Consider the following 27,318-nt stretch of genomic DNA (forward strand, 5'->3'; position numbering starts at 1 on the left):
AAGGAAGACAGGAAGCAATTGTGGTCAAGCTCCATGTCTGTTATCTTGCCAATAGCCCACACACCTACAACATTCATGTTAATTCAAATATACCAAATGCCATTGCAGTGATCTTACTAATTTGATTGACATTCCAGCTTTTTCGTCATGAAAATATCAAATACAAAGACAAATCCTGTGTTTCTGGGTGCTCCCCCTCTTCCTGATCTTTCTGTGTCTTTCTGCAGTCCTTCTGTCTTTGTACAATATTGTTGATGGGACAAAGAAGTGGATGTCAAGAAAGAAGCAAGAAACTAGAGCTGGCACTAAGCGAGCCCATGATGGCAGAAATAGATGCACAAAATAATGAAGAGGAAGCTGAAGAGCGGAAGGCCAAAGACCAGAGGCTAACATCAGTCTTTGGTGTGGCAGACTTAAAAAATGGTAATAATGTTTTATCTATTCTTTACTCTCATTTTCTGTTTCTAACATCTGCTGTTCCATTCTCTGTCCTTCAGCTTCATTTTCTCCTATTCTTTACCTCTTTGTTGAGGAATATACAGATGATTCTCGTTTTGCTCTGCCAAGTGGCAAACCATTTTGTTTTTTTGGGCAGGGGTTACATGAGGATCTTGGAGCTTTTTCTCCTTTTAAGTCCTCAACTTGGCCATTGCAGCTGAAAAGGTCTAGATGCTGGCCCTGTCTCTTTCCAAATATAGCCAGCATTGCTTCTGGATTTGGTAAACTGTGGACTAGGTCCTAGTTATTCTGCTGCATCGCTAGACTGGCCTCTCAAAAACTGTCGGTCATCAGTCTTTCAGGTGTACATACTGTTCTATCCCAGCTATTGCCCACCCTTACCACTGACTGTATACATTTCAGAGTTGTTCTGAGTTTTCGTTCCATGTCCTTTCTCCCTTTGGTGATGACTTCAGAAGAAAACCTAATTTCTGACCACAATTACTTATACCCCTTTGGGTCACAGAATATGCCGTCTTTTTACATGCAGTGTGAACAGCTGTGACTTGCTTTTTCCACTTCTCTCAGGCTAGTTCCTTTCTTTGAAACTGAGACAAAGAATACCAGAGGCAGGCTGAAGGGGAAATTTAAAGCCTATCTGGTAGACAGCTAGCACGTGGTCCCACATGTAGCTCTTCATTTTGTTATTAGGCCTGGATGTGTAAAAGGCTGAATAAAAATCCTCATAGAGGCAGCCTTTGACTTCTGTTCTTTAATTTTATTTTATGTTTAGATGTGTTACAACAGGAATGGAAATAGAGGAACAGGGAGACATTTGAGTATCATAATCCAGGCTTACTTGGATTTTTTCTGTTGGTTGCCAAAGACAAATAAATGTTATTTGCTTGAGGAACATAAGAATAGATTGAACACTTTCTCAGATCTGACGAAGATGCTGGGCCTATGCACTGAATGGCTGAATATGTGCAATAGGATTTTGCCACTTCCAAATCATTTTCACTTTCTTTTCTTGTACCTCTCTCCAGGCATTACTTCCTCTTTTTTTTTGTGCCTCCAGGAGCTATTGGACTGTACAACATCGGACAGAGCTGCTGTCTGAACTCTGTGCTCCAAGTGTTCCTCATGAATATACACTTCACTGGGATACTTCGAAGGTACCACCTCTTTGAACTATCTGAGAGACTTCCATTGTTGCTCTGTCTTCACTCTTTTTTTTTTTTTTTTTTAATATGGGATGTACATTTGAAGGCTTGGATCATCAAGATGCTAGCAAGGTGCTTTCAGCTCACTCAGCAAGATATCTGCCTTGTTGTGTCTGTCATATACAGACTAGTGCCTGCAAAGGTAGAAGTTGCAGTTTTCTGACAACAAGTCAGAAGTCATCTCTGATTCATGTGCCGGTTGTATGCTGGTAAGCTGCAATCCTGAACACTGAGTCTTTATGACTTGTATCTCTCTTTTCTATAACAGGATATGATTTTATTCCAGGTATGCTCATAGCCCTTTTTAACTAAAGGTTGTGTCGTGTGTAACCGTATCCACTATTAAGTTTGTAACATGAAGCGTATAAGCATATTGGTGATCCATAGTATCTGGCCCCCAGTTGTCCTGGCTAACACTTGATAGAGAAGAGTAAGTGTTGTTGCAGAGAGCAAATATATAGTGTTATTTTGTTTTGCATGACTGTGCTGTCTACTTGTTTGTGAGGAGGATTTGGGCTTCTGCATTCTTATCAACCACACTAATAACTGGTTTGATTTGTTTTCAGTTTGCTAGGTTCACTGCAGCTTTAATCATCTAAGTGGATCATTCCTGTTCAGTCCTTCTTTCTCCAAATTTCTTAACACTCTCACCAGTGTGCAGAGGGGGAAGAGGACAAGTTACAGGCATGCAGAGATGACAATTGTCATAAATGGGTAAAGCTAAATAATGTAGACAGTCTACTATTGAGGAAAGACTTAGAGAAACCTGTGGACTGCAATAAATTTAGGGAGGATAAAGAGCTTTCCACTTGGCATAAAGTTTAAATACAAGCATTATATTTGCATTTAAATGCCCATGAAATTATGAGGGTATGTTGAGAATGAAGGCGTGAACAGGTGGGAGGCAAGAACAGCTCTGAAACTGGCTGTAAGTAATGTTGTTTCTAGAGCCCAGAAGGCATTTCAGGTCCTGCTTGGTTTGCCAAGGAACAGACCAACTTAAAATTGTGGCCTTTTACTTTAGAACTCTCAGCCAGCACTGTGGGATAAACTAGTATAGGTGTCTGCTTCCCCCTTTTCCTTCTTTTTCTGAAAACATGCCCATTCTGGTTCCTCTTGAGTTGCTATCTGTGCTATCCACCTCTGCTCCTCCAGGTGTCATGTCATATTTCTCTGTTGTACAGAGTGATTACCATTCATGTTGCTGCTTCTCTTTGTAGGATCACAGTGCCACCATGTGCTGCGTGGAAGAGGAAGAATGTCCCATACCAAATGCTCCTGCTGTTGGAGGAGATGCAGCGTGGCAAGCAGAAAGCTGTTTCTCCCATAGACCTTGCTAGCTGTCTTTCAGCATACAGAGTGAAATGTAAGCAGCACCACCTCATGCCCACCTCTGTCTGCAGACCAGGGATGTTAATTATCAAGCACTAACAAGCAGTGCAGACTCTGACACCTCTTGCAGAGACTCAGAAATGTGAGGAATTAGGTGCACAATGACATAGTACTCTTTATAGCTGCCTCCCAGTTGTGAGTGAGATGCTGTGTCTCACTTGTGAAGAGGTGATAAAAAGCCCCTGCCAGATATCCTTGCTGATGTCCAAAGGGTGAGAAGACTATCAGACTGCTAGAAGACTCAGCTGCTGATACTGGCCAGAGGAAAGGGCTGTGCAGGGCAGAGAGAGGACAGCTTATAGATTGATTTGTCTTGCTATACCAGCATGATAATAGTGAAACAGCTGCTATTTCTTACTAGAAGGAAGGGTTTGGGTGGAGAAGATACTGAGTTCGCCCAGATCCCCAAGGATAGAAACTATATCCTTCTTGTTCCTTGTTACAAGGGCAGAGAGAAGAATTTGCTCGGTTAACCTCCCACCTGGGCAGGGTCCCAAAGGACAGAGATTGTTAAATGCATGGGTGATGGGTGACAATGGTCTGCTAAAAGTATTATCCAAAAGCTTTTAGAAAATGCCAGAAAGACTGTTCGATGTGTGTTTTTAACCTTTATATAAAGGGCATGCTGTGCCAAAATTGCTTTTTATTACCTTAACCAACATTACCCACAAGAATATAGTAAAATGAACAATGAAACATTCTGGAACATTTTCTAAAACTGCATAAAATTAAAGTTCTCAGGACTGCACTACCGTGACACCATGTTTATAATCACCCTGAATATGTTGAGAGTCAGTTTATGTGTACAAATACACACAGTATATCCAAATGCCCTATCATATAAAAGCCAAAACGGGACAGCACTGAAAAGGACAGATGGTAGCCAGCCCAGACCTATATTAAGGAGGAACATGAGATAACCTGAATATTTCTGTTTGCATCGTTTTTCCATCTGAGACTGAATGGCTCTGCATTCTGCCTTCTCTCTTCCAATTAAAGAGAGATGCCCAAAGAAAGTCTGTAAAGCTTGACAGTTTCCCATCTTGTCCTTCTGCTTTAAAATTCAGGTGTAGTTCATAAAGTCCTATATCCCAGCAAGTGATGCTTTACCTGGATCGTAGATATGCTATTAGACATGAGGAAAGGTGTATTTTTCTGAGCTTCATTTAATCAGGGATATCTGTAATCATAGTAGAACTCAGTTGAAATCAGTACCTGCAGACTTGCAGGGAAGTTGAAAGCGCTGCCACCTCAGGGTGTTGGATTATTCCACAAAATTTGTTTCATCTATGATCAAGCATAGAGGTAGTCCAGAAATATCAAGGTTTTGCTAAACTATGTGTAGTTTTTGTCCAGTTCCTAAATCTTGAGTTCATCATGGGCTGAGAACATTAGTTCTTCACATTCAAGGACATGGATTCCCCCCTTCTGCCCCCACTACATTCAATCTTGAAGCAGTTCTCTGCTGAGCCATTCTAAGCAAGCTGTGCATTGAGCTGTATCCCACCATCTTAGGTTTCTTAATATGCCAGTTTAGCCAGAGTGGAAAACCAAAGCATAATGTTACTACATCATCCTTGGCTTCCTGTGCTGAAACTATGTGCTTTTTCCCTGGGTAGGGATCAAGGGGTTTATACCATTTTGTGGATGAGACATATGGATAGGCCTCCCTATCGTTTTTATCTCAGGAATGGTATAGCCTTAAAGAGCGGATGGGGGAGACAAGTCTGTGGAGTAACAAAGGTGAAAAAGAGAGCAGAATCTTCCCTGTATTGTTTTTAAGGACTCAAATAAATGCAACCCTCAACTCAATGAGACATCTGAGCCCTGGTAGTTATTGGGTATACTCTTGGCCCTGCATCCGGTGACGAGGACATGACTTTTGCACTGGGTTGCGCAATGGGGCCACTCAAGCCCTCCCATCTTTTCCTTCTGCCTGCTGCAGGTCACATGGAGACACTGCAGCTTGTCTCCAGCCTAAGCTCTGTCCGTGGTTGCGAGTGGCAAGGGAGCAAGAGACTGGATCTAATTGGGGACCATAAATCTCCCTTTGCCATCTTCGGGAAATCTGTGCATGGTGCTGTTCATAATACTGATGGGGTTGTGTTTTCTGTTTGTCCAGTGTTTGTGCAGCATGATGCTGCCCAGCTCTTTCTGACTCTCTGGAACTTGATAAAGAGGCAGATGAAAAAGCCAGAGCTGGTAAGGACAGTCACTGAAATGAACACCAGGTACTTTGGGCCTTGTCATGTGTGGTTTCCTCTGCTTCTTGAAGAGGAATTCTGTTCACTGACAATTGTCCTAAATTAAATTCTTAAAGTTATGCCCTATTTGGATCTTTCCTCCTGTCTTTCAAATGGGAGAGGGAATCTTGATTTCATAGGCTTGAACACTTTGAATCACAGCTAACCTTTGTTCACCCTGCTTTTAGGACATGTCATGGTCTTCATTCTAATGGGAGAGCTGATGGATTAATAACAAAAAGATTGGTCTTTTTGCAACACTGAATTTAGTTACCTAATTTCTGTAAGCATTTATTGGCATGTCTTGACACAGCTCCTCTGTTCTTGGAAGTCAGCCACGTGCATTTTATTATTAGTCACTGTTACTATGTTATGTATATGACAGTTCAACCTGGGGAGCTATGTAAGGTAAGAGAAAACTGACTCTTCCCTCACCCACTGTCATAGTTTCATTCATATAGAAGACAGGCTCTTCTGGAACTGTTGCAGTTCCAAACAAAACAATACAGTTCAGCATCAAAGCAAACATTTAACTGTCTGATCTTGTTATACGCTCTGTCTTTCCCCTTTGCTTGGGGACGAGGGAAAGGAGTTGTTCTCCTTTAAATAGTGGGAAGTGCCCTGTCCACATAAGTCAATGTCAGATGTGGGTTCAAGCCTTAAAGCAGTAACATTGCATAAAGTAACGTGTCCACATGGGGTTTCCCACCCACAGAGGGAAATACTTCACCTGTGTTCTTCATAAACATTGTTTTGGCCTATTTTTACCCTTCCAGGTTGAAGACCTGAGTTGTTTGTACACTATCTGTGTACAGGAGCACCTGGCCTGCCAGAAATGCTCTTTTGAAACAAAAAGGAACAGCAGCATGTTAACCCTTCCACTCCCAGTGTTGGATTCCAATTCTCACATGCTGAAGAGTCTGGTAAGTTTAGTGGCAGCACTGTTTCCTTAGGAAGAAGATTGCCCTTTGCTCACAGTGAAAGCCTTCTCCTTAAAGCACTGGTGTCTCCTGGGACTCATGTAGAATCTCTGCAAGAATCTTTGCAGGGTGTCTGGGGCTTTGAGGTGATCTTTTCTCATTCAGACTTCTTTGTGTGAGGGGTTCTAAATTTCTTAGAAAAAATGTTTGATTTGGGGGTGGAAAATAAAATCCTTGGATTGCCCTTCTAAAAAAGTGTTGACTAAATACTCTGTAAGACTCATACTACACAGTGATGTGTACCTGTGAGACATTAGATACCACAGTGAGATGCCCTAGGTAACTTGTAATCTGTGGCCGGGCACACTATATTTGCCCAGAGCAGTGTTCATTTACTGTTAAATCAGTACTGCTGTTTGATATCCAGAGACAGCAGTGATGGTGGCTATGTAGGTGCTGCCTGCATGACAGTGGATTTTTCAGGTGACACTGAACCACTGGACCTTATTTATTCTCTGACCACTTTATACTGTTTCAGCCTAAAGGAACCTCTTTCAAAACCTCAGAGGCTTTGAAGTGGGTATAAAAGACACTTATGCATCAACATCTTTTTTTTCTGGAAAATGTGGTACTCTGTTTTTTTCAACTAATGTAATCACAGCAGCAGTTAGGAAAAAGGGGGTACCTTTTTTTAGACTGACAGGCAATCTTTTGTCCTTTGAATAAAACATGCCTTCTGTAGCTTTGCTGTTTGCATGCACCCTGTACAAGTAGAAATAGAAATCCAGCTTGAAGGAATTCAGTTGAAAGAAATCTCTGTCTTCTTAGGAGGATTGTCTGCAATACTTTTTCCATCCAGAAGAGTTGACTGATCACAACATGTGTTTCTGTGAACAGTGTGGAAGGAAAACACCTTTTTTGCAGGTAATCAGAGAATTATTTCCCATTATGTCTCTTATACTCAGAGCACCCCTTATGACTGGGAAGGGTAGGGAAAGGACTTAACCATATCAGTTTAAGAGATCATCAACTCAAAGACTTGTCAGCACAGCAATGTATGCTAGGTATAAACCACATGCATCTTTCCTGTTAGGTGTAGATATAGCAACAAAAGAGTGCTTTCCTGGCTTTTAATGTAAGTCACCGGGGGATGTAGCATTTCTGTACCAGCAGAAAAGCTGCTGGTACCAACACAATGTTGACTTATGTTGTGTTTCCGCTGTGGGACTTCACACCACTGTGTAGCTTCAGGGGTAGACAAGAATATGTTACTGGAGCTGTGCATACACACATATAAAGGTAGGCTACTGTAGGGTGATTTCCTTTCTTCCTTGCTCTCCACCGGGCTCTGCATTTTTTACAGTATTGGTCTCTGCCAGCCAGTGAATTAGCTGTTTTGTGAAGAGGCAAGTACATTGAAGAAAGAGGTGTGCAAGGGAGACTGCCTCAGCTCAAGGCTTGGAGGAGACTTTCCACATCATTTTCACCAGTGGGCCACCTCTGATGCCACAATGCATCCGTATGTCCTGGTGGCAACCATGGCAGCAGCACTAATATCAACAAAGTCTGTGCTGGAAAGAATGAGCTGTCAGCTTGGCATCCTCCATGGAGCTCTAGTGGCCACATGTCACAAGGAAGTTGGCTTGCCTTTCCTCACCAAGCTAGTACTACCAACCTAGGGTTAAGAAAGTAGATGAGAAACGAAGCAGCCCATGAGACACCCAACGCTGGGTGCTGATCACGCTCAAGTTGAGAAACTTGGTTATCACAGCTCTGTATGTGTCTCGTGTGCAGATGACCTACAAAGGTTTGGGCTTCTGCTGTCTGGTGGAATTGGCAATCATTCACTGTAGCACTGACTGCTGTCCATGCTACATTCACTGGGTGGCAATGGCTGTTTGTTTCCACCCCACCTCCCCAAGGGTTTATTCCTTAGTTTTTAATCGCAGTATTTATTGCTTTACAGAGCATGAAGTTAGTCCATCTGCCACAGACTCTGACCATACACCTAAAGCGCTTCTGCTTCGAAAAATCAGCCTACATACACAAGCTTAGTCACTATCTGCCATTCCCACAAGACCTTGATTTCAGTGCAGTCTTGACAGAAAATCAGTGCCAACCAGGTGACAATGAAAAGGTGAGATACTCCTAACACCCTGTTTAAAAAGGGCAGATTTTATTCTCCCCTCTGCTCAAGTCTTATAAAAATATAAGAGGTTGCACCAGTACTTTCTTCAGTTCAAAGCACCTGTCTTAAAAGTGTATGTCTCAGCCTTTAACTGTGCCTGGTGTTGTCTCACATCCCATGGTTTTAACAAGTTCAGGTATTCAACTTTCTGTGCTCAGATTAAATCACCAAAGGCATCATAACTGGAGCTTTCTGCCATAAGAACAAAAACCAGGCTTTAAAAAAAACACAACCAACCAATCCCTTTTTTTCTGAGAGTGTTTATCACAATTTTTTCTTCGATTTCTAAATGTACTAAAGAAAAGATGAAGACATAGTTCATTTGGATGACCAAATCCAGACATTGTAAACAGTGCCTTAGAGGCAACTTCTGTCCTGTGGTTCAGCCTCCAGGGCAAGATGGCCTCAGTAAGCAGCAGAGCTACTGCTTTGAGGAGGTTGCTAGTCCAAGACAGGGGAACTCCATTCTTGGCAGTTTCCCATGCAGTGTTGTTTGCCACAGATCTGAGGTTAGCAGGAAGACAACAGCTTTGCCAGGCAGCTGAGAGTGATCCACCGCAATGTGGATCTGTTCCCCTTACTGAGAAATAACAAGGGAAAGTGTGGCAACAGCAAAACCTTACTGGTGCAGTGTTACCCCTTTGCTGCCCCTTTGCCATCTTAACTGCCTTTTTCACATTCCTGTGACCTCTAGGGAGGCTGCCAGCCTGTTGCTGGCAGGCAAAATTCTGAGGATAAGAGTCAGGATCCTCAAGGCCAATCTAATCTTTCTCCTTTTTCCTTATGAAATGAAAATTCTTGCTGTCCTGGCTGCTGCTTCTCTTCAGCCAGTGGCAAATGAGAATTGCTGCACTGAAAGTTACTCTTTGTGGCTCTTCACAGGCTGCCTGGCAGTATGAGCTTTTTGCCGTTGTTGCTCATTCAGGATCAACTAGCTGTGGACACTACTGTGCCTATATTCGCAGTCTTACAGAATGTAAATGGTATTGCTTCAATGACTCTGAGGTTCGCCAGGTGAGGACACAAATCCATGTTTCTCTTGTAGCTTCCTAGACACTCCTCCAGATCTCATTCAGTCTGACTGATTGCTGATTAAAGAGAACCAGGAAAGAAAACTGAAGCTGCAGAGCTTTGTGCACCTCATTCCTCTGCCATGGCATACTCTGAGCTGAGGGCAAAGCAGCTCTGGCTTCTGTACCAAACAAGGCCTTAGGTTCTGCTTTGCAATTTGCAGAAGGAACCATCTGCTGTATACCCTACTTTATGTACTTCTGCTTAGTGTATGTGCTCAAAAGAGGCAAAGGAACTGGTTTTCCTTGAAGGGTAAAAGTAATAAACTGATTTATTAATAGGTGTTTAGCTCCTGGAAGTACCTCTTATACCACTCTTATGAGAATTGCTGTGCTAGTATCACAGTATGTCCATCTCTTAAGAGTTTCTACCAGCCTCCCCTTGCGTGTTTTTCTTCTCTAGGTATCATGGGATGATGTTAAATGCACCTACGGACATTCCAAGCTCCACTGGTAAGCAAACACAACTCTGTTTTTACCTAGTGATGCTCTGGGGTTTGGAATGAGCATAGCAAAGAGAGGGAAGGTGAATGATTTGAACTGCATGTCGCCTGGGATATACTGGGGATGCAGGAGAGTAGAAGAGGTATCCTTGTATTCTGGTTAGTCTGATGTGACTGTATATGACAGTACCGGGACCCTGCAGAATTACTGAGTAGTCGCAGAGGGGGCTGCGAGAGTGGTCTTGTTTACTCATGATTGCCACTTGGACCCTACATCCTGACTGAAGTTAGATACATCAGTCAGGATTCCTCCATGTTTTTTGTTTTGATGCATCGTAAGAAAATGAGCCGTGGAGAGAGAGAATCCGTCTTACAAGCTATAGCGCTGCCAAGGGGTCAGCTTTATATGCTGCCTCAGGAACATTGGAGAGGGCCAGTTCAGTTGACCTAAACCTCAAAAAGTTGAGCAGGAGCAAACCTGGGAGGTTACTTGCAATGTAGATCTTCAGACATACATCTTGTTTTGCTATTTCTTTGCTTCCACAGGGGAGAAACAGCATATCTCTTGATTTACATGAAAAAACATCCTCAGTAGCCTTATCCAGGAGTATGAGAATGTCTTGGGAAGCTGTGTGTTGTCCATGGAGCTCAGCACCTCTGTGCCAGTGTGGACCTGTACAAATGTTCCACAAGAAAGACGTTCTGCAGTCAGTCAGTGACCTCTGCCTTCACATTTATTTACGAAAAAAGTGCAGGAGATGATACTCAGCTAGAGAAAGAATCTAAGATCTGTGGCACCTAGAAACTTTTTCTTTCATATGTTTTTGATATTGTCGTGGTTTAACCCCAGCTGGCAACTAAGCCCCACACAGGTGCTTGCTCAATTTCCCCACCCCCAGTGGGTTGGGGAAGAGGAACTGGAAAAAGAGGTAAAACTTGTGGGTTGAGATAAAGACAGTTTAATAGAATAAAAAGGAAGGAAGGACTATAATAATAATGATAAAAGAATATACAAAAAAAGTGACGTATAGCACAATTGCTCACCACCTGCTGACCGATGCCCAGCCAGTTCCTGAGCCATGGTGCCCCTCACCAACCTCCCACCCCCTCAGTTTATATACTGAGCATGATGTCATATGGTATGGAATATCCCTTTGGCCAGTTTGGGGCAGCTGTCCTGGCTGTGTCTCCTCCCAGCTTCTCGCTGGCAGGGCATGAGAAGCTGAAAAGTCCTTGACTAGTGTAGGCACTACTTAGCAACAACTAAAACATCAGTGTGTTATCAACATTATTCTCACCCTAAATCCAAAACACAGCACTATACCAGCTACTAGGAAGAAAATTAACTATCCCAGCTGAAACCAGGACAGATATTTATGTGATTCTATATATTAATTTCCTCTTAAAAGATAGTTAAAGTTAGTCCTTGTCTCTGCTGACTTACCACTTTCTTTAACGCTGATACCTAGATTCCAGTACAGGGGAAGTGTTTGGCCTGAAAGCCTGCGTGGTGTTCCAGGGAGACACGTGGTATGGCTGGAGGGCTGTGATAGCCATACCTAGCTAGTAAGACCGTAAGAGCTCACTCTGCCCTTTTAGCACCATGTTAGATGGTGGCAAGCTGGGCAGGGGACCCCCAAAGTCTTGAGAAACAGCTGGAACCAGAACCCTTATGACACATGTACCAGTGATGTTTGTTTACTCCTTAAAACCTTCCTGAAAATTAATCACTGCAGGGGTTTAGATGTGTTTGAAAGTTGGTGTCAGCGTAAAGAGGTGTTTTTAAATCAGGAGCTATTGTAGTAGTTCTGATTTACAAGATGGTTTGATATATATTTATGCAGTTGGTTATTGTTTTAGCATGCCTATCAGGCATTTATATGCATTTTCTTTCCTGTATAGAGGAAAATAGTCAAAGCAACAGAGATTCTGAAGCTAGCTAGTGATTTTGCACAATACAGTCCATATACTTTGATAAGAGAAGTGAGATGCTTTGATGTGCTTGAACTTTTGGGATTTTCCTTTAGTACTCTTCAGGTGGTTGCCAGCTGGAATTTTCTTGCTCTCTCCCTTCCTTCACTGCCCATGAGTGGAGATGTCCCTCAAGCACAAAGTGATCTGGAGAGAACAATTCTATAAATACAGTGAGTAATTTTAAAATCTCCTGTTGAGTCCTGTCACTCTGTGCTGTTGGTTCAGCCTGTGCTCCCATGGCAAGACTGCACAGCTGGAGGGGAAATGTAGAGAGAGCTAGAAACGAAGGCTGGTAATGTGACAATCAGAAGAAGAGTGTTCTAAAAGCTCATCAGAGACTGAGCTGTGAGAAAAATTACTAACTTTGATTGTGATGCTTTTAAAGCACTCATTGTGGTAAGTCTTGACATACCACCGTCTGTGAAAGGATCAGTGATTCCAGTAGTTTCAGATCTAAAAGTACGTTCTAGCCTAACATATTCTTTGACTGTATCTTGACAAGGGTGCTATTTTTGTGTGACTGAGGACATATTTTAAAATTACTAATATAATAGCAGCTATATATAACTTAATTTTATTTTGATAATGATGATGACGTTCCCAAATCGTGTCCATTTTCTGTTGGTATGTACATGGAAGGTGAATTGAGAAATCTTGGAGCATAGCTGTGAAATTACGTTTTTATGAACTATCAGGTACTTATGTTACTGAACTAGCAAGGCCCATTATTCTGTTCAACTCTCTCGTATTTGTACTGTTCATTCTGCATTAAAAAAAATAAATCCCAGTGTATTTTTTGTCAGCAGGATGAGGAATTTTCAGCCTATTTCTCTTCGGGGCTGTGTTACATGCTTTCTAAAGAACCTTGCAATGGGTGAGCAAGAAAACCAAGTTCCTGTCTGCTTTATTCAGCACTTTGCATATGTGAAGTAGCTGAAAGACAGTGCATTTCCAGCAATTCATAAGCTAATGAGTTAAGAGACTGAAAGGACATAACTAATTTGATATAACCTGAAATTTAAAACCAAGCTATGCTTATGAAAAATGCCTCAAATGTGTCATAAATCTTCCAGGTATCATCAAGATTCCATCACCCATCAAGAACACAAGTACTGAGATATATTAAGAATCTTTTCAGTCAGTGTCTCAATGAACAGTAGTCGAATTTTTTTGAATAAAATAATATGGGATAAATTTCCTAGAAATTAAGTCTTGTGGATTATTCTTGGTCTGTTTTTCTTAGACACCATAAAAGTGTGGTGTGGGAGGTGGGAGGCTACAGGCCACGTGCACAGAGGTTGTATGCTCAGATTAATTATTCAGGCTAGAGCTACTGCTAATGTTTAGTTTCAACAGCTGAGGAAATGAGGCTAAAACTTACCAGGGCACTTTGCCCTCGTGCTGCAGACACAATGGGTTTACTGTCAGCTTTGCTCTCCTGTGAAAGCTCATACTGCTTCCAGATCCAGACGGGCTGTAGGAGGAACGGGAGGTGTGTGAACCGGCTGGCGTATAGATTTAAAAACTCTGCCTAACCTGAGCTGCTTTTGCAAAAAGTCACCTTGGCTGCCTCTGTCCACAGCAAAGTTCAGTTGTGTGCTGGATGAACTGCCTGAAGATGACTTTTAGCCAAGTGCAAGGGATTCAGCGCTAGTGTGTCGATACACAGTTATAACGCGGAGTTCACCTTGCCCAGGGGCTGGCTACAGAAAAGCACTGAAAAGCACCACCTGCATGTCTGCCAGAAAAAAATTCTCTGCCGTAGAGCCACCACAAAGGACTTACTTGGGATTATTTGTCCTGTGTTTGAGCCGCTGTGCGAATGGAGCCTAGCACAGGTAGCAAGCGCTTTGAGAAGCTAGATAAAGCCAGGACTATGTCTGTGGAGAGATCATTGTAGGTTCTGGTAACTCTTCCTTTCCTTTTTTTGTTTGTTTTGGGATTACCATGTTTTTAAGGGAAGGAGCAGTAGCAAAATACACAACCTCTGCTTCATCTCTGACAGGCTGCCCCTCAGATGCAGATATTCCCCACCTTCAAGAAACACGAAGAAAAATAGAAAAAAGTAAATATACACTATATGTATAAAAAATATATATATCACACATGTATAATCTTTAAAACTTCAATGTGTTGTAAATCCCAAAATTATACATGAAAGTAATAATTTTTTTGATACTTCCAGTATAATTTTAATTTACAAGAGTCACTTATCAACTATTATCATTGGTATTTACACAAAAATGCTGCACATGAGATCTACATTTAAAAAAGACCTTCATAAAGGACCTATTCTAATAGGGATTAAAAAACATGGGTTGGTAAGACTGTAGTTACTCTAAACTACAATGAAATGTGTAAATCATATTAGGACTTAGCATTACTAGTAATTTTAATAATAATGTCTTTACTGGTAATTTTGTGGATCACAATAATCTGTTGTGTCTGATAGATTCCAATAGCGAATCCTGTGATGATATTCCTGCAGGGGAACAGCAGTAGTTTTAAGTCATCAAAGGCATCTTCTTCCAATGGGTTTAACCTTTGCTAAGCAGATCCTCTCACCGGCAGTCACTACCTTTTTGTCCTGATGGACACGTCTCGGTCTTGACTCAGCAGCCTGGGGTTCAAACGGTGCCTGCAGCAGCTCCCTGGGGACAGCTTCAGGTTTTGCCCTCTTGGAAGCCTTCTGATAACACAGCTTGGGGCTTGAAGCTGTGAGCGGAGAGCAGCACTTTCCTAACAAGTGCAAACAGAAACCTCAAACAACCTTTCAAAGTTATTTTTACGAAGCAATTAGTTTTTAGAAGGGAGCTATTTAGCTCTGACTCCGTGCTGTTTCCCACGTGGCTGGCTTATATTTTACCAGCTTCAAGTTGACAGGCTCAGCGCTGTTTGCACCTTCCTGTGGAAATGTGCCCAGGAGTCACCAACACTTCAGAGAGCTTGATAGATTAAAAAATAAATTCTGGCATATATGAAGTCGAGAAACTGGAAGAGAAATGCTTCTGAGTTAAATCTACCTGAATTAAAAAGAAAGTCATAAGTGCTGTGAAAAACTGAGCAAGGACTTAAAAATAAAGGCAAAGTGAACGAAGACCTTCACACAGGCTTAAGAAAGGGTGCTCTGACCTAATGCTTGTTTTGCTAAAACAGACTAATGACTGAAGTTTCAGCAGTTTGATTCAGTATGAAGACGTGCTTTGAGGGATAGCGGGAGCGCCAAGGGGGACAACCCGCCCTGTGTTTGCCTTGGTGATGGGCAGAGTGGAGGTTGAGGAACTGGGAGAGTCCCTCTCATCAGGGAGGCAGCTACTTGTCACTGAAGGACAGGGGACATGACAGCTGTCCTGGAAAGCCATCCTGTTGTTAATCTACATCAATTTCTGCAATGAGCTGAAGTGAATTTCTTCCCATCCTTGGTTGCAGATCAGCCATACAGGTACTTCGGCAGTCTCTGTGACCAGGACATCAGGTGGATGATTGAGAGTGTCATGGTCATTGTATATCTTTCCTCTACATAACCCATTTTTCTCACAGATAAGGAGAAAAACACGTAAGTGCATCAAATCTCCACATAGCAGCACTGAGCAGTACAACTGGTGGTTACACCTTGCGTTCATTGCAGAATTCAGGTGGAAGAGGACTGGTCTTTTTTGACCTCAGACATAAAATTAAAAGGGTTCTCCTTTGGCTTGTCCTAAGGAGACAAGATCCTTGGATGCAGGATTGGGGTGTCCCTGGCCAAGGCCGGCTCCGGCTCTGACTGCTGGGGAAAGGCCAGGCTGTAGGATGGAGCAGCAAGAAGGTCCGTGGCGTTACAGCCGTGCGGGAAAGGTGAGGCTGCAGGCAGAGGCGGCTGCTGCTCGTTGAGACGGGCAAGAGCAACGACTTGAGGACGCAAGAGGAAAACTACCCAACCTGAAAAGATACAAAATCCTAAAGGAAATCTGGTGCTGGAGGACAAGGGTTTGGTACCACTGGGGACTTGTTGTAGGGAGCAGCAGGGTGGACTGATGTCCACCTGAGTGATGCTTGCTGGCCCGCGGGGCGTCTTTGTGTGTCTGCCCTGGGAGTGCTGAGCGTGCTCATGCTCAGCCTCATGGCCTGTCAGGCTTTGTCAGCTTTTATCTGTGTCAACTTCAAAACACCAGCTTTACGCTTTCAGGTTGAGCATATTCGGCATGCGAGGTCTGCACGCGGTAAAAAGTGCCTGAACGAAGCGACCTGCCGCGGGTCGCTGGGCATTCGAGACGCTGCGTCTTGAAATGCGCTGTTACCCTGGAGCTGGTTTTGCTTGTAACAGGCAAAGAAATGACAGGGAAGGAAAAGTTCCCTAATGGCTGGATAAACAATAAATGCTTAGTACTCATACCTTTAAAATGAGTTCTTGCAAAATTTGGGTCAGGGTTCTGAAAACAGGTAGCATGCCAGCTCCTTCTGGCAGGACACAGCTGGGCTCAAACCCACTCTGCATAAAAACAAGAGGTTTGGGATTTTCCAGAATAGGCTGCTATTCCTACAGAGCCTTGTAAAACTGTTTTTTTCGGTTTATGCAGAAGTAGTTTTTTAGTTGTGAACTGTAAAACAATCTAATGTAGGACTGCATGCAAACAGAAGAGGCCATAAAGCAACACTAACACAGCATCAACGGACAAGACACCCGAAGATGTCCTGAGAAGTGGGTAAGTATAGAAAATGACACAGCGGCCACTCCAGGAAACACAAAAGTGCCACAGTGGGTTGTTAATTTTCATCAGTCTTGCAGATTAGGTAGTTTTGATTTTGAAGAGTCACAAAAGAACCAACACAGTGGATCTTGGGGGAAAAAAAAAAAAGCTTTATTTATTTCTTAACTCCTCTCTCAAGTCAGGTGAACCCGTCCTTGCAAGGACCACGTTGTCCCTGTGTCCCCGCAGCTCACGAGTGTGAGCCATAGGCTGCAATGGGGGTAGGGGAGGGGATGTATATAATATGGGTGCCCAGTGCTGCGGGGATGAAGCGCTACTGGGAATTTTTTTAATAGTGATCCCTCCTGTGGGCAGATCTGTGCTTCCTCCTGAGACAAACAGCTTTGTGGCTTCCTCTGGTGATGTGTTCAGGAGCAGAGAGCCGAGACGAGAAATGGTAGACTTTTTCAGCAATCTCCTCTTCAGGTCAGGAAAATGCAGCAAATCCTCTGTGCAGCATTTCTTGCCTTTTGAAGTATTTCAGGTATTGCAGGTATTTACACCTGTCCTTCAGGAAGTTTTATTAAGTTGAGTAGGTAGTGATGACAACGAGCTTTTTCTTTATATTTCTTTATATTCTACAAAAGTAAAAATTTCTGCCTAGTCTGTTTTTAGTTTTGCTTTTGGCACTGGGTATTAATATCCCAGCATGTTGTGTAGGTGTCATCGTTGGTGAGTGCATGTAGATATAGGAACTTCAGCGGCAGTGAGTGGATCTGGAAATGGGAATTTACATTAACTCGTAGAGACTGGGGATAACTTATTTGTATGGCAGCAGATGAGTATACAGCACTTTGCAGGAAAATAGTTTGGGTAGGTCTTTGCCTGCAGATGTTATGTAATGGACTTTTGTTAAGAGGGATGATTTAAAGATATCCTGAATTATAAATGTAAAAGGAGACTGAAAGTTAACTGAAAATTTTAAGAAAGAAAAAAAATTGTGGATTGTCCCCTGGATTTGAGACTGGAAACTAAGTATGTTGAATTGCAAGCTGCCAAGTCTATGCCACGCTGTGCAGTCAGCATAAAAGTATCTTAATTTCTTCTTGCTGTATTCTTTAGTCAGCTGCTGCTAATCATCACATAACATGCACATATGGGGCTGAGTTTGTTTAACCCTTTCAATCTTGATTGGTCTGATGACAGAAGGCACTGAGAAGCCTAAAATAACTATGTAGACCTTAAAAAAACAGCGTGCTCGTGTGGGGCCTCTTAGGGCAGTGAGGCTGTGACGGATGAGCTCTCTGAAGGAACCTGTTAGGGCACCGACAGCAACTGGTCAGGACTAAAAAGATGGAAAATTTTGGACACGTGATCCCTGCCACCACACAAACCTCTTGTGTTAACGCACGGAAAAGATGGCCCAAACCCCCTGCGATTACTTAATGACAGCTATTAGATCGCAAGGTTCCCACAGTGGCTGGCGACGCGACTCCCTGTGTTCCGGTGCGGCGACGGGGCCTCTCCGTCACCCAGTCACTCAGCCTTGAAGTCCTGCTCGGTGAGCAGCGTGTACAAGGAAGCAATGGATTATTTTCTCTGAAAAACCTCTCGCGTTACGGGGTTTTGGGTAAAGAAAATCGTCACCTTTGTGACTCCTCCTCCACTCGAGGGCGATGCCGATCGCTCCTTGCGGTGGGGTTTTTTCCCCAGGGAGCGTCGGCTCCCGCGCGGCAGCTTTCCCACGTTGCGGCAGCACCCAGAGATAACGCCCGGCGCTCGGCCGGTGCCGCCGCCAGCCTCCTTTCCCACGCTGCCCTCGGAGCGGCAAGCGTTTACACCTTGGGAGGGACGGGATGGGGAAAGGGGCCGCAGAAAGGAAAACCTGTAAAACTTTAAATTGGCTACTCGGTTACGTGTAGCCTGGTGGAAAAAAACCCGCTGCGGTTTCTCTGTGGTTGTTTTAAATTTAGGTGAAGCAACTACGCACCCTTCGATGGGAAATACTTGGAGTACAGAAGTCATTAAAAAGAATATGATGGGTGGGGATGTAATGAAGTTGAATTTCGGAGGTGGTCGCAGTTTTGAATCATGTTTCTGTTTGAAGTGCCATTTTCCAGAATCAGTATCCAGTCATCAAACAACTCTTCAGTGTTTCCAAGCCAAGAATCTGAAGGGATTTATTTTGCTGTTAAACACCAGGCTGTGTATTTTACCCAGGAGGTGGCACTGTCTGTGGTGTTTCTGCTGTCCTCTCACCTCCCTTGTCCCGTGTCAACAGGAGCCGGCTGGTTTGCGTGCAGGGCCAGCAGGCTTTCCAGGGGTGATTCATTTCCTCATGCTGCCAGTATCTCATACTAAAATTGCTTTTAATATCTGGGCAAATTAGAACTTATTTTGACATAGCCTGGTGTCTGAATGGGAATGTTCAATCCTTAGAAAGGGGCAGATCAGCTCAGGCAACTCATCAGTGACTTCCATGGCCAGTTCCAAAGGGCTCATTTTATTTCAGAAAACTAACGAAAGCAAGATCCAGACTGGGACACCGCATTATTTGGGGGCTTAAAGTTTCCAGATTTGGAGAACAACAAACTTCTTTTTCTGCTATTTACCGAATTACTCACTTTTCTTCTTGTTTCAGTCTCTCCAAGGAACAGCGAGAGATGCAGCAAAGTTTGCTATCGACGTTGGGTACCACCACCTTGATGGTGCCTTCCTGTACCAGAACGAGATTGAGATTGGGGATGCGCTACGAGAAAAAATTGAGGGGGGTGTTGTGAGGCAAGAAGACCTCTTTATTGTCAGTAAGGTATGTCCTTGGATAACTTGTGTTACACGAGGCCAGCTCTCGGGAGGAGAGACAAAGTCCCAACCTGCAAAGTGCCAGGGGATAAAGCTGGTTTGGGAATTACCTCCTTTCTGTCAGGGCAAAGCGTTCTGTGGATGGAGGGAAGGAAGAGGTCAACTCTTGAAACAAAAAAAAATGGCTTGATTTGAGAGGGATTTTTTTGTAGTCCATATCCATTGTCAGCCATGGAGACAGGAACTGAAGCCGTGCTCTCCGCTGCCTCCGAGATAGGAAGCATGGCTATTGTATTCGTGGTCACTCCCGCTGCGCTGCCGGCCTCAGCCTGTTAACTCCCATATGTTATGCTTTGTTCTGTTTTTTCCCCCAACAACAATGGTAGGAAAAATAAAGTAACTTCTATCTGCTGGAAGCTGGCGGGTTGATTTTCACCAGTTTTGCTTTTTTTCTTCATTTTGTTTAATTGTTGTATGAATGGTTGGAAGTTTAGCACATCTCATTCTCATCTCACTTAACTGACAGCACCGCCAACAAAATAAGGTGCACAAAAGTGGTGCTTCCTCAAGACAAGAAGACGTGCCATACGGTGAGCTGCCTCTCTGCGCCCTGTGCTTCCCTGCCAGGGGTGCTCCGCGGCCATGAGGCTAGGAGAGCAGCTCCCAGGCTCTGCGTTACCCCTGCAGCTGTGGTCCACGCTCCATGAGAGACCCATGGTGAAGGAGGCACACCAGAAAACACTTGCTGCCCTCCAACTGGATTATTTGGATCTTTACCTGATGCACTGGCCCATAGGATTCCTCTGTCAGAGCTCTGCCACTGCTTTTTCCTTTGGGGCTGCACATGCCCTTAGTCTTCTCTAATGAGGAGTGTTGTTAAACCTCATTAGGACATAATGACAAACCTCTGTAGGGAGTGCTCAGGAGGAAAGGGGAAGTCATGGCTGCTTAAATTAGGTCTTGTAGTACAAAAATCACCTTATTTTACTCTGTTCAGCATTTCCATGTCATGGATCAAAATACCATCCAGATCACGTTCCTCTTAAAGCCTGGGATTTGGCTGTCACTGGCTTATCCAGGATCAAACAGTTGTGAATTACTTAGTTCCTATTTTTCTCTTCTCTCTCTACCCCCAGGTTAAATCAATCCTCATTTCCCTGTCCTGTCACATCCCTGACCTTCCCTCAACCTGACCGAGGCACTTAAAGGTCTCTGCCCTTCCTCTGCCTGCAGGGCAGGTTCTCAAGAGGCAGATTTTTTTTGACATTTCTCTGTTGCTGCAGGTTACTGGTTTTGGCCACCTCTCTCCCTAACACAAACATAAGCCAAAGTATCCAGCGTGTCTCCAGCTCCACTCACTTACAGAATTTCTAAGTGATTTCTTTAACTACTTATGATTCAGCCTGCCTTAAACCTGCTGTTCTTTTGCGATGCAGGAGAGGAGCTACTTCCTGCAGATGGAAATGGCATGATCACTCCCAGCAACACAGATTTTTCTGGATACATGGGAGGTATGTTCATTGACAGGCTGAAAAATTCTTGCTAGCTGAAAATAACAGCCTGAAAACTTTAAGCCTTCCACTTTGGGAATTGTTTTGAGAGAATTTCCAATGTGAAGTATCCCAGATTGCTGATTTCTCTGCGCCCATGGGCTCCTTTTTGTGTTACTTTGCCAAAATTGAGGTATTTTCATGCCTACTGCCTACGAAAGTGGCTGGGTGGGTACAGCAAGAGGAAACCTTTGACTGTGTGTGTACCCTGCAGTGGCTTGGGCTGATGTACGCCATCGCTTCAGTCCCCATGCCACACTCCAGGCATTTATCAGTGGCTTTAGCTGTAGCCATGCTCATCCCTAGTTGCACTTGAGCTGTCCAGACCACAGCAAAGCCAACATGCCTGTGCCGATGTACCAAGAGCATCCCAATTTCCCCCTCTGGAAAGTACCGGAACTCACCCAAAGTCCTTCGCTAAAGCTGTGTGTGCAACGCAAACAGCCACGAGCACAGGCTGTCTGGGCGTCAAGCCTTGGGCCCAAGTTCAACTGTATCTTCTTGGCTGATGGTTTGGGCTTCCTTTCTCCTCCACCCCACAGGTGCTGAGCGTAGCCAGGTTGAAAGAGGACAAGAGACTCACCAGAGTCAGAAGAATTTGCTGATGCTTTTTCCCTTCTGTCAGATGAAGAATAAGGCACATTTTTGTTGCTCATTTGAAGGAAGAAAGTGGACATTTCAGGCTGATGCTTATGATAGCAACTTCCAAAGCAGAAATAATTTATATTTGAAGAGGTGTATCTTCTGCTGTAACTGCTGGTAGTAGATTATTTTCTCCTATTTCTTCTATGCTGGAGGTGACAATCTAATTAGGGCTGTCTAGCTGTTTGATTGCTTGCTAGTGTGAAAGAAAATAAGTGGTGGTGGGGGGGAACACAGCACTGCTTATACTACACTGCCACTGCTAAATGGTACATCTCCCTTGGGAAATTAATCCATGTTGTTGATCAGGTATCCTGCCCCAACCTTCTCAGAACAGCTCCTTGTCGAGCTGTTCCAAATGACAAGCTTTTTATTATAATTATTTTGTTAGCTGAGGAATTATCCTAAAAAAACCTCTTTTCTTCTAGAGCAGAAGGTCTGCTTGGGGACAATATTTCAAAATAGTTCTTTTCTACTGAAATAATCATAGCGCAATAATTGTTAATCTTGAATAATGCTGTTATTTATTTTATGATGATACGTGATGTGAGAGCCTGAGTCTTTGACCAGGGTCCCACCATTCAATGTGCTGTACATCAGAAAAGGATTCCAGCCATGATGATTTTTACCACCAAAGTCTTTGCACAAGCATTTTTTCCATATGAAAAAAGATCTTAATTCAACAGCATGTCTGATTCTGTAGTGTTTCTAGGCTGTGGAAGAGCTGGTGGATGCGGGAATGGTGAAGGCCATTGGAGTCTCCAACTGCAAACAGATAGATTGGTTCCTGAGCAAACCAGACTTAAAACACAAACCTGCAAATAATCAGGTAAATTGTTCTCAAACTCATCAGTACTGACATCACACCTGTCTGGGGTGTTGCATTTGATGGAACTGAGCTCATCCAGGCTGAGCGCTGAGCTCTCCAACGGAGAAGGTGGCAGAGCTTACGTTTCTCCTTTCCTACAGACCCAGTGCCTGTCCCAGGAGCCAAGGAAAAAGAGGCTGTGTGACTAGATAGGACCAGAGCCAGGCTACACTGCTGGGGTGGATAGGTGGGACTGGATGATGTGAGACGGGTGTTTCAGCTGGATGTAGACAACTGGACCTTGGAGCCCCTTCATATGGGGACTGTGAGAAATCATGAAAAATGAGGCAGGCAGCTGGAAAGAGAAACCAATGTGTGAAGATTGGGCCTTGTTGGAGGCAGGGTTGGGAAGAAGAGGAAACAATCTGAAATAGTGGCTGACTCTCTTAAAAACCCCAAAGCTGTAAAAAGAGCAACCTTTACAAAGCCGATGTGGGGCCTGGTAAGGTCACCATACTGATGCTAAACCTTGAAGTATCTTTTGCTTCCAAAGAAACCTAGTATTTTTGTTTGAAGATTGAGAGCCACCCCTATCTTCCTCAGGAAGCGCTGATTAAGTTTTGCTAATCTCCAGGGATCTCTGTCACTGCATATTGTCCCCTTGGAGAGCCCAACTTGCCATGGTAAGAATGCTTTGTGAGACTTCTTTCTTAGACACAGATCGGAGCCAATACAATAAACCAGTCTTGGGATGCAGATAAACACTCACAGAGTAAAACTGATGTAATTAGAAAAATATTTACAAATTTGTTAAAAATTATAAATACATAGAAAACTCTCTCACACTTACTGTGATATTCAGTCCACTAATACCTGTGCCATTATGGGAATTTCATATTTAGGAGAAAAAGGATCAATTGGTTGGTGAAATAAATAGTGAAGATAATTCCTAATTGAACTTGGGTGAGCTTATTAAACATGTAAGAGAATCACAGAATCATTAAGGTTGGAAAAGACCTTTAAGATCATCAAGTCCAACCATCAACCCAACACCACCATGCCCACTAAACCATGTCCTGAAGTGCCACATCTACACATTTTTTGAACACTTCCAGTGATAGTGACTCCACCACCTCCCTGGGCAGCCTGTGCCAATGTCAGAAATTTTTCCTAATAAATAGTCTAAACCTCCCCTGGTGCAACTTGAGGCCATTTCCTCTCGTTCTATCACTAGTTACTTGGGAGAAGAGACCAAACTTCTGAACTGAAAAACCCAAACAAACAACCCAAAACAAAGCAGCACATGCTTATGAAAAATGCAACTTTGCAGTCCTGCTGAGTGCGTGAGACGATGCTTTCTTGTAATTTAAGTAACATTCTTATACTACAGTGCTTGAGGGAGAAGATAGTGGGCCATCCAAGTGCTGAAGCCTGCTTTTTATTTTCACAGGTCCTAAGTTCAGAGAACCGTCGCCGGAGACCGGCACGGACCTGGGCTGAAACCTCTGCCTTGAGGATCAGCCCTTCACCTGTTAAGAAATGCAAAGGCATTTAACGTCAGTACTTCACGGAACTCTAGGGGAACATTTTAGCAGGTACCTTTGTGTGTGTATATATGTGTGTATATATATATTTCTTCATAGATGTCCTCTTACATATATATCTCTATATCTACATCTGTGTGTATGTAATTAGAGAACTTTATTGAGTTCTTAAGTTGTTAAGCTTTATTGGCAAATTATATAATCTAACATTGTGATGTGCCTTAATAGTAAATTTTAAATTGCTGTCATTTTATATTAGATTTATATTTAGATTGTTGCCATTCTAAAGTAAGTCATACAAAACACAAACTCATATGTTGAATCACCACACCAAGATCCCTGCGCTTAATCGCTTTAGTCATAAAATGTTCACCAAGTCTGGGACTAGGACTGGATTCAGTGGCCCCTAGTCTCTTCTGAATAGGAGTTTAGAAAGCAAGGAGGTCCACTCTTCCTCATGACTCAACGGGAAGGTCTCCCTCACTTTCTTTCCCTAGTCCACATATAAGTCATACCAAGCCAGTTCGATTTCCCTGACTCCATAAAAATAATTTCCCCTGATTCATGTGTAAATCATTCTAGCCCAATTCTAATCAGTTTTCTGTTTGTATGCTTTTTCCATGTTGAATAAGGAATAGGGTGGACCTTGCCATTGAATTCTGTTAAGTCATGCTTTTTACAAATACTAATATTACATATTAAAATAATTGTATTTTTTAAATATTTCCAGCGGTGATTCTTTAAGCTGCCTAAACCACTCATTTGTGACAGTAACCCAGCTGTTTGGGACCTTCATTTAGGTGTTTGACTTTGAATTGGCTAAAGAGGAGACAGAAACCTTCCTTGCATTCAAGAAGAGGTACTGCATCTGTGCATTAAGCAAATGAGTACCTCCTCCTCCATGATTTAGCAAGATTGGGTTATCATTGGATATCCTCTTAACAGACAGCATTTGATAGCCCCACCTAAAAAAAGAGAGGGAACCTTAGCCAACACCTGGTCAGCTCCGTACCTGCTGGAATCCAGCACTAGGATTTATTAGAGCATTGCCCATCTCGTACAGGTTGGTAGCACTGGGAATTTTGCAGGTATGTATGTTGTGTGTTAAGATATCCCTTAATGGATGCATACCAAACTGTTGTCTGAAACAAAATTGGCTGGAAACTCCAAAATAAATAGGCGGCTTTTTTTTGTTTGTTTGTTTTCTTTGGCTACCTTATATGAGACAGTCAGTCTGTCTCTTATATAAACAAACTCAATTTTAAGAATAAGATAAGTTTTTTTGAAGTGAAAAGCTGTGCCTGTGTATTTATGCCAATGCTATTAAGGCAGCATCTAGATAATAGAATGGTTAGATACAGACTTACCAAGCTCTGCAATTTATTCTCTTTTCCCAGGTTACCCACTTATGAAATAGCATACTGCAGACTTACAAGTTCATAGGAGAGTAGTTTAATACCCCAGGGAAGTTTGGCAATTTCAACTAAGCAAAAGGTAACTACCTTTTGAGAACGAGGTCATTGATATATGCAAAGGGTACAGAGCATGAACTTCCACTGCCCTGTGTAAACTAAGCTGACTCATGTTAGTGTTTTTATTGTACTTTACAGTTTTAGTTCTGCAGAGCTTCTGTCAGGGGAAAAAAGCTGCTGCTTCTTACTTAGCCTTAAGACTACCTCCTTAACTTGTTTTAATCATACTCTCTTTTTCTAGATGCAAAAATCACAAGGACTATCCTGTTTTGGAACACTAACATAGGTAGGCACCATCTTCAGATTCTCCAGGGATCAGAACTGTATTTCATTGTTTCCAGTGATTTGTAATACTTCATGTGTATTAAACCACAGCATAAGTAGAATAAGTATTACAAGATGGGACAAAGGTAGCATTCTGAAGAGTAAGCTTTGAGCACGCATGAGTTCGCTTCCTTTATAACCAACCAGTTATGTCAGTCCTTTATCTGTATCTTTGCGTTGCAAAAAGTAATGATAGTTAAAGTAGTTCAATAAACCTGAATTTTTAGGACTTGTGAAAAGCAGCCTTTGTCATAAATCCTAACACATTTTTAAAGAAATTCAGATTCTCCTAGTGGCTGTATTTTTAGACAAAAAGTAAAAATATATGCTAACTATCTTTTAGTTGTTAATACAAGACAAGCCATGTAATATCAGAAGATCTTTATGAGAGAAGACAGTATGCTGCTTGAGATCCTTAGTTCAGTAATTTCAGCATAACAGACTGAATGCTCTTTAGAGGACACTGCTGAATTATGTTTCAGGAGCTGTTTTCTTAATGAGGTTTCCTATTTATGAACTGCTAAAAACTAATAAACTGGTAGGAGATTTGTATGTTTGGTTTATCATATCTACAAGAGTATATAAATACTGCCTTTATCAGTAGAATGGCTGCAGTTAAGGCTGTGAATCTCTCCCAGCAAATCCAAACTCTGATAAAGGAGACACTGAGGAATTATTTTGCTTGGCAACTGTCTTATTTAACAAGCAGAAAAGCTGGGCAGCTTCATAGAAGCCAACGGTAGATTTTCACTCTCTTGTACTGCTCCCTAGATACTGTCTCCTTGTGTTTTGACTCAAAGGATGTCACTGGATGTTTTCTCTGGTAAAAGAAGTCAGTGCTACTGCAGCCCATGCATCTGCTGGAGTTTTAATGAGGTGTCTGTCAATCAAGACTTCTTGCTCTTGAACTCTAACACATGACTCAAAACTCCTGTAATTGCTTTAGGCTCTTCCAGCCCAGTAGAAAAACAATGTGGATCAGCACTGCCTGCAGAGAGGAAGGATGATTGTGTAATTAAGGTTCAGAGCTAGGATACACACTTCATGGATATCCTTTTCCAACTGATTTTCTTTGTAGTTGGGGTTTTTAAGTCCCTAAAGGAAATGATGACATACCTTTCAGCTACTTGAGACTTTTGTAAGATGTTTAGCTAACAGGTGCCCTACAAATGGCAAAGCAATTCCGTGAAATTTTATTTCCTACAGCACCTCTTCTGAAGAAAGAGGTCTGAAAAGCCTATCAGCAATTGATACCAAACAGTTATAGTACAGTGGTATGGAGAGGAAGGTGCCTGTTGTAGGTGCTCTTTTTTTCTCTCCCTGAACATGCTAAATTGAAAAGATCAGTTATGGGATATTATCATAGCTGCAGTTAGAAAATGAGCTACATGGAAGGTGCTGTGCTTCCAGGCATTCAGACTGTGGTCAGGTTGCGTCCATCTACAGCAGGCTGTGGTGTACAGCCTATCTTGAAATATTCTCTACTTCACAGGAATTTTCTAACAACATTCCAATTTAATCACAGCTATCAGACTTGAAGTTATTTACAGGATGTTTATAGACTGCAGTAGGCAGGAAGCTGGACTAGATGATCACAGTAGCCATATAATAGTAA

General features: G+C 42.8%; 1 protein-coding gene and 1 pseudogene across 2 annotated transcripts; both read left to right on the forward strand.

Annotated features, from left to right (window-relative positions):
- Positions 1 to 254: 254 nt before the first annotated feature.
- On the forward strand, positions 255 to 10,512 carry USP18 (ubiquitin specific peptidase 18; the record flags this gene model as incomplete). Its single annotated transcript, XM_081999176.1, has 10 exons — positions 255 to 423; positions 1,517 to 1,613; positions 2,882 to 3,027; positions 5,176 to 5,255; positions 6,073 to 6,219; positions 7,045 to 7,140; positions 8,183 to 8,353; positions 9,287 to 9,418; positions 9,878 to 9,927; positions 10,464 to 10,512. The coding sequence occupies 10 exons, from the start codon at positions 255 to 257 to the stop codon at positions 10,510 to 10,512; spliced, it is 1,137 nt and encodes a 378-aa protein (XP_081855302.1).
- A 5,563-nt stretch (positions 10,513 to 16,075) lies between these two features.
- LOC309404352 (aldo-keto reductase family 1 member B1-like) lies at positions 16,076 to 25,660 on the forward strand (annotated as a pseudogene). Its single transcript has 9 exons — positions 16,076 to 16,093; positions 19,203 to 19,370; positions 20,051 to 20,168; positions 20,800 to 20,874; positions 22,268 to 22,384; positions 22,940 to 23,046; positions 24,490 to 24,514; positions 24,708 to 24,790; positions 25,621 to 25,660. The product of its transcript is annotated as an aldo-keto reductase family 1 member B1-like (transcript).
- The last annotated feature ends 1,658 nt before the right edge of the window (positions 25,661 to 27,318 follow it).

Source organism: Phaethon aethereus, assembly GCF_964289735.1.
Source record: "Phaethon aethereus genome assembly, chromosome: 1".
NCBI classification, from domain to species: domain Eukaryota; kingdom Metazoa; phylum Chordata; class Aves; order Phaethontiformes; family Phaethontidae; genus Phaethon; species Phaethon aethereus.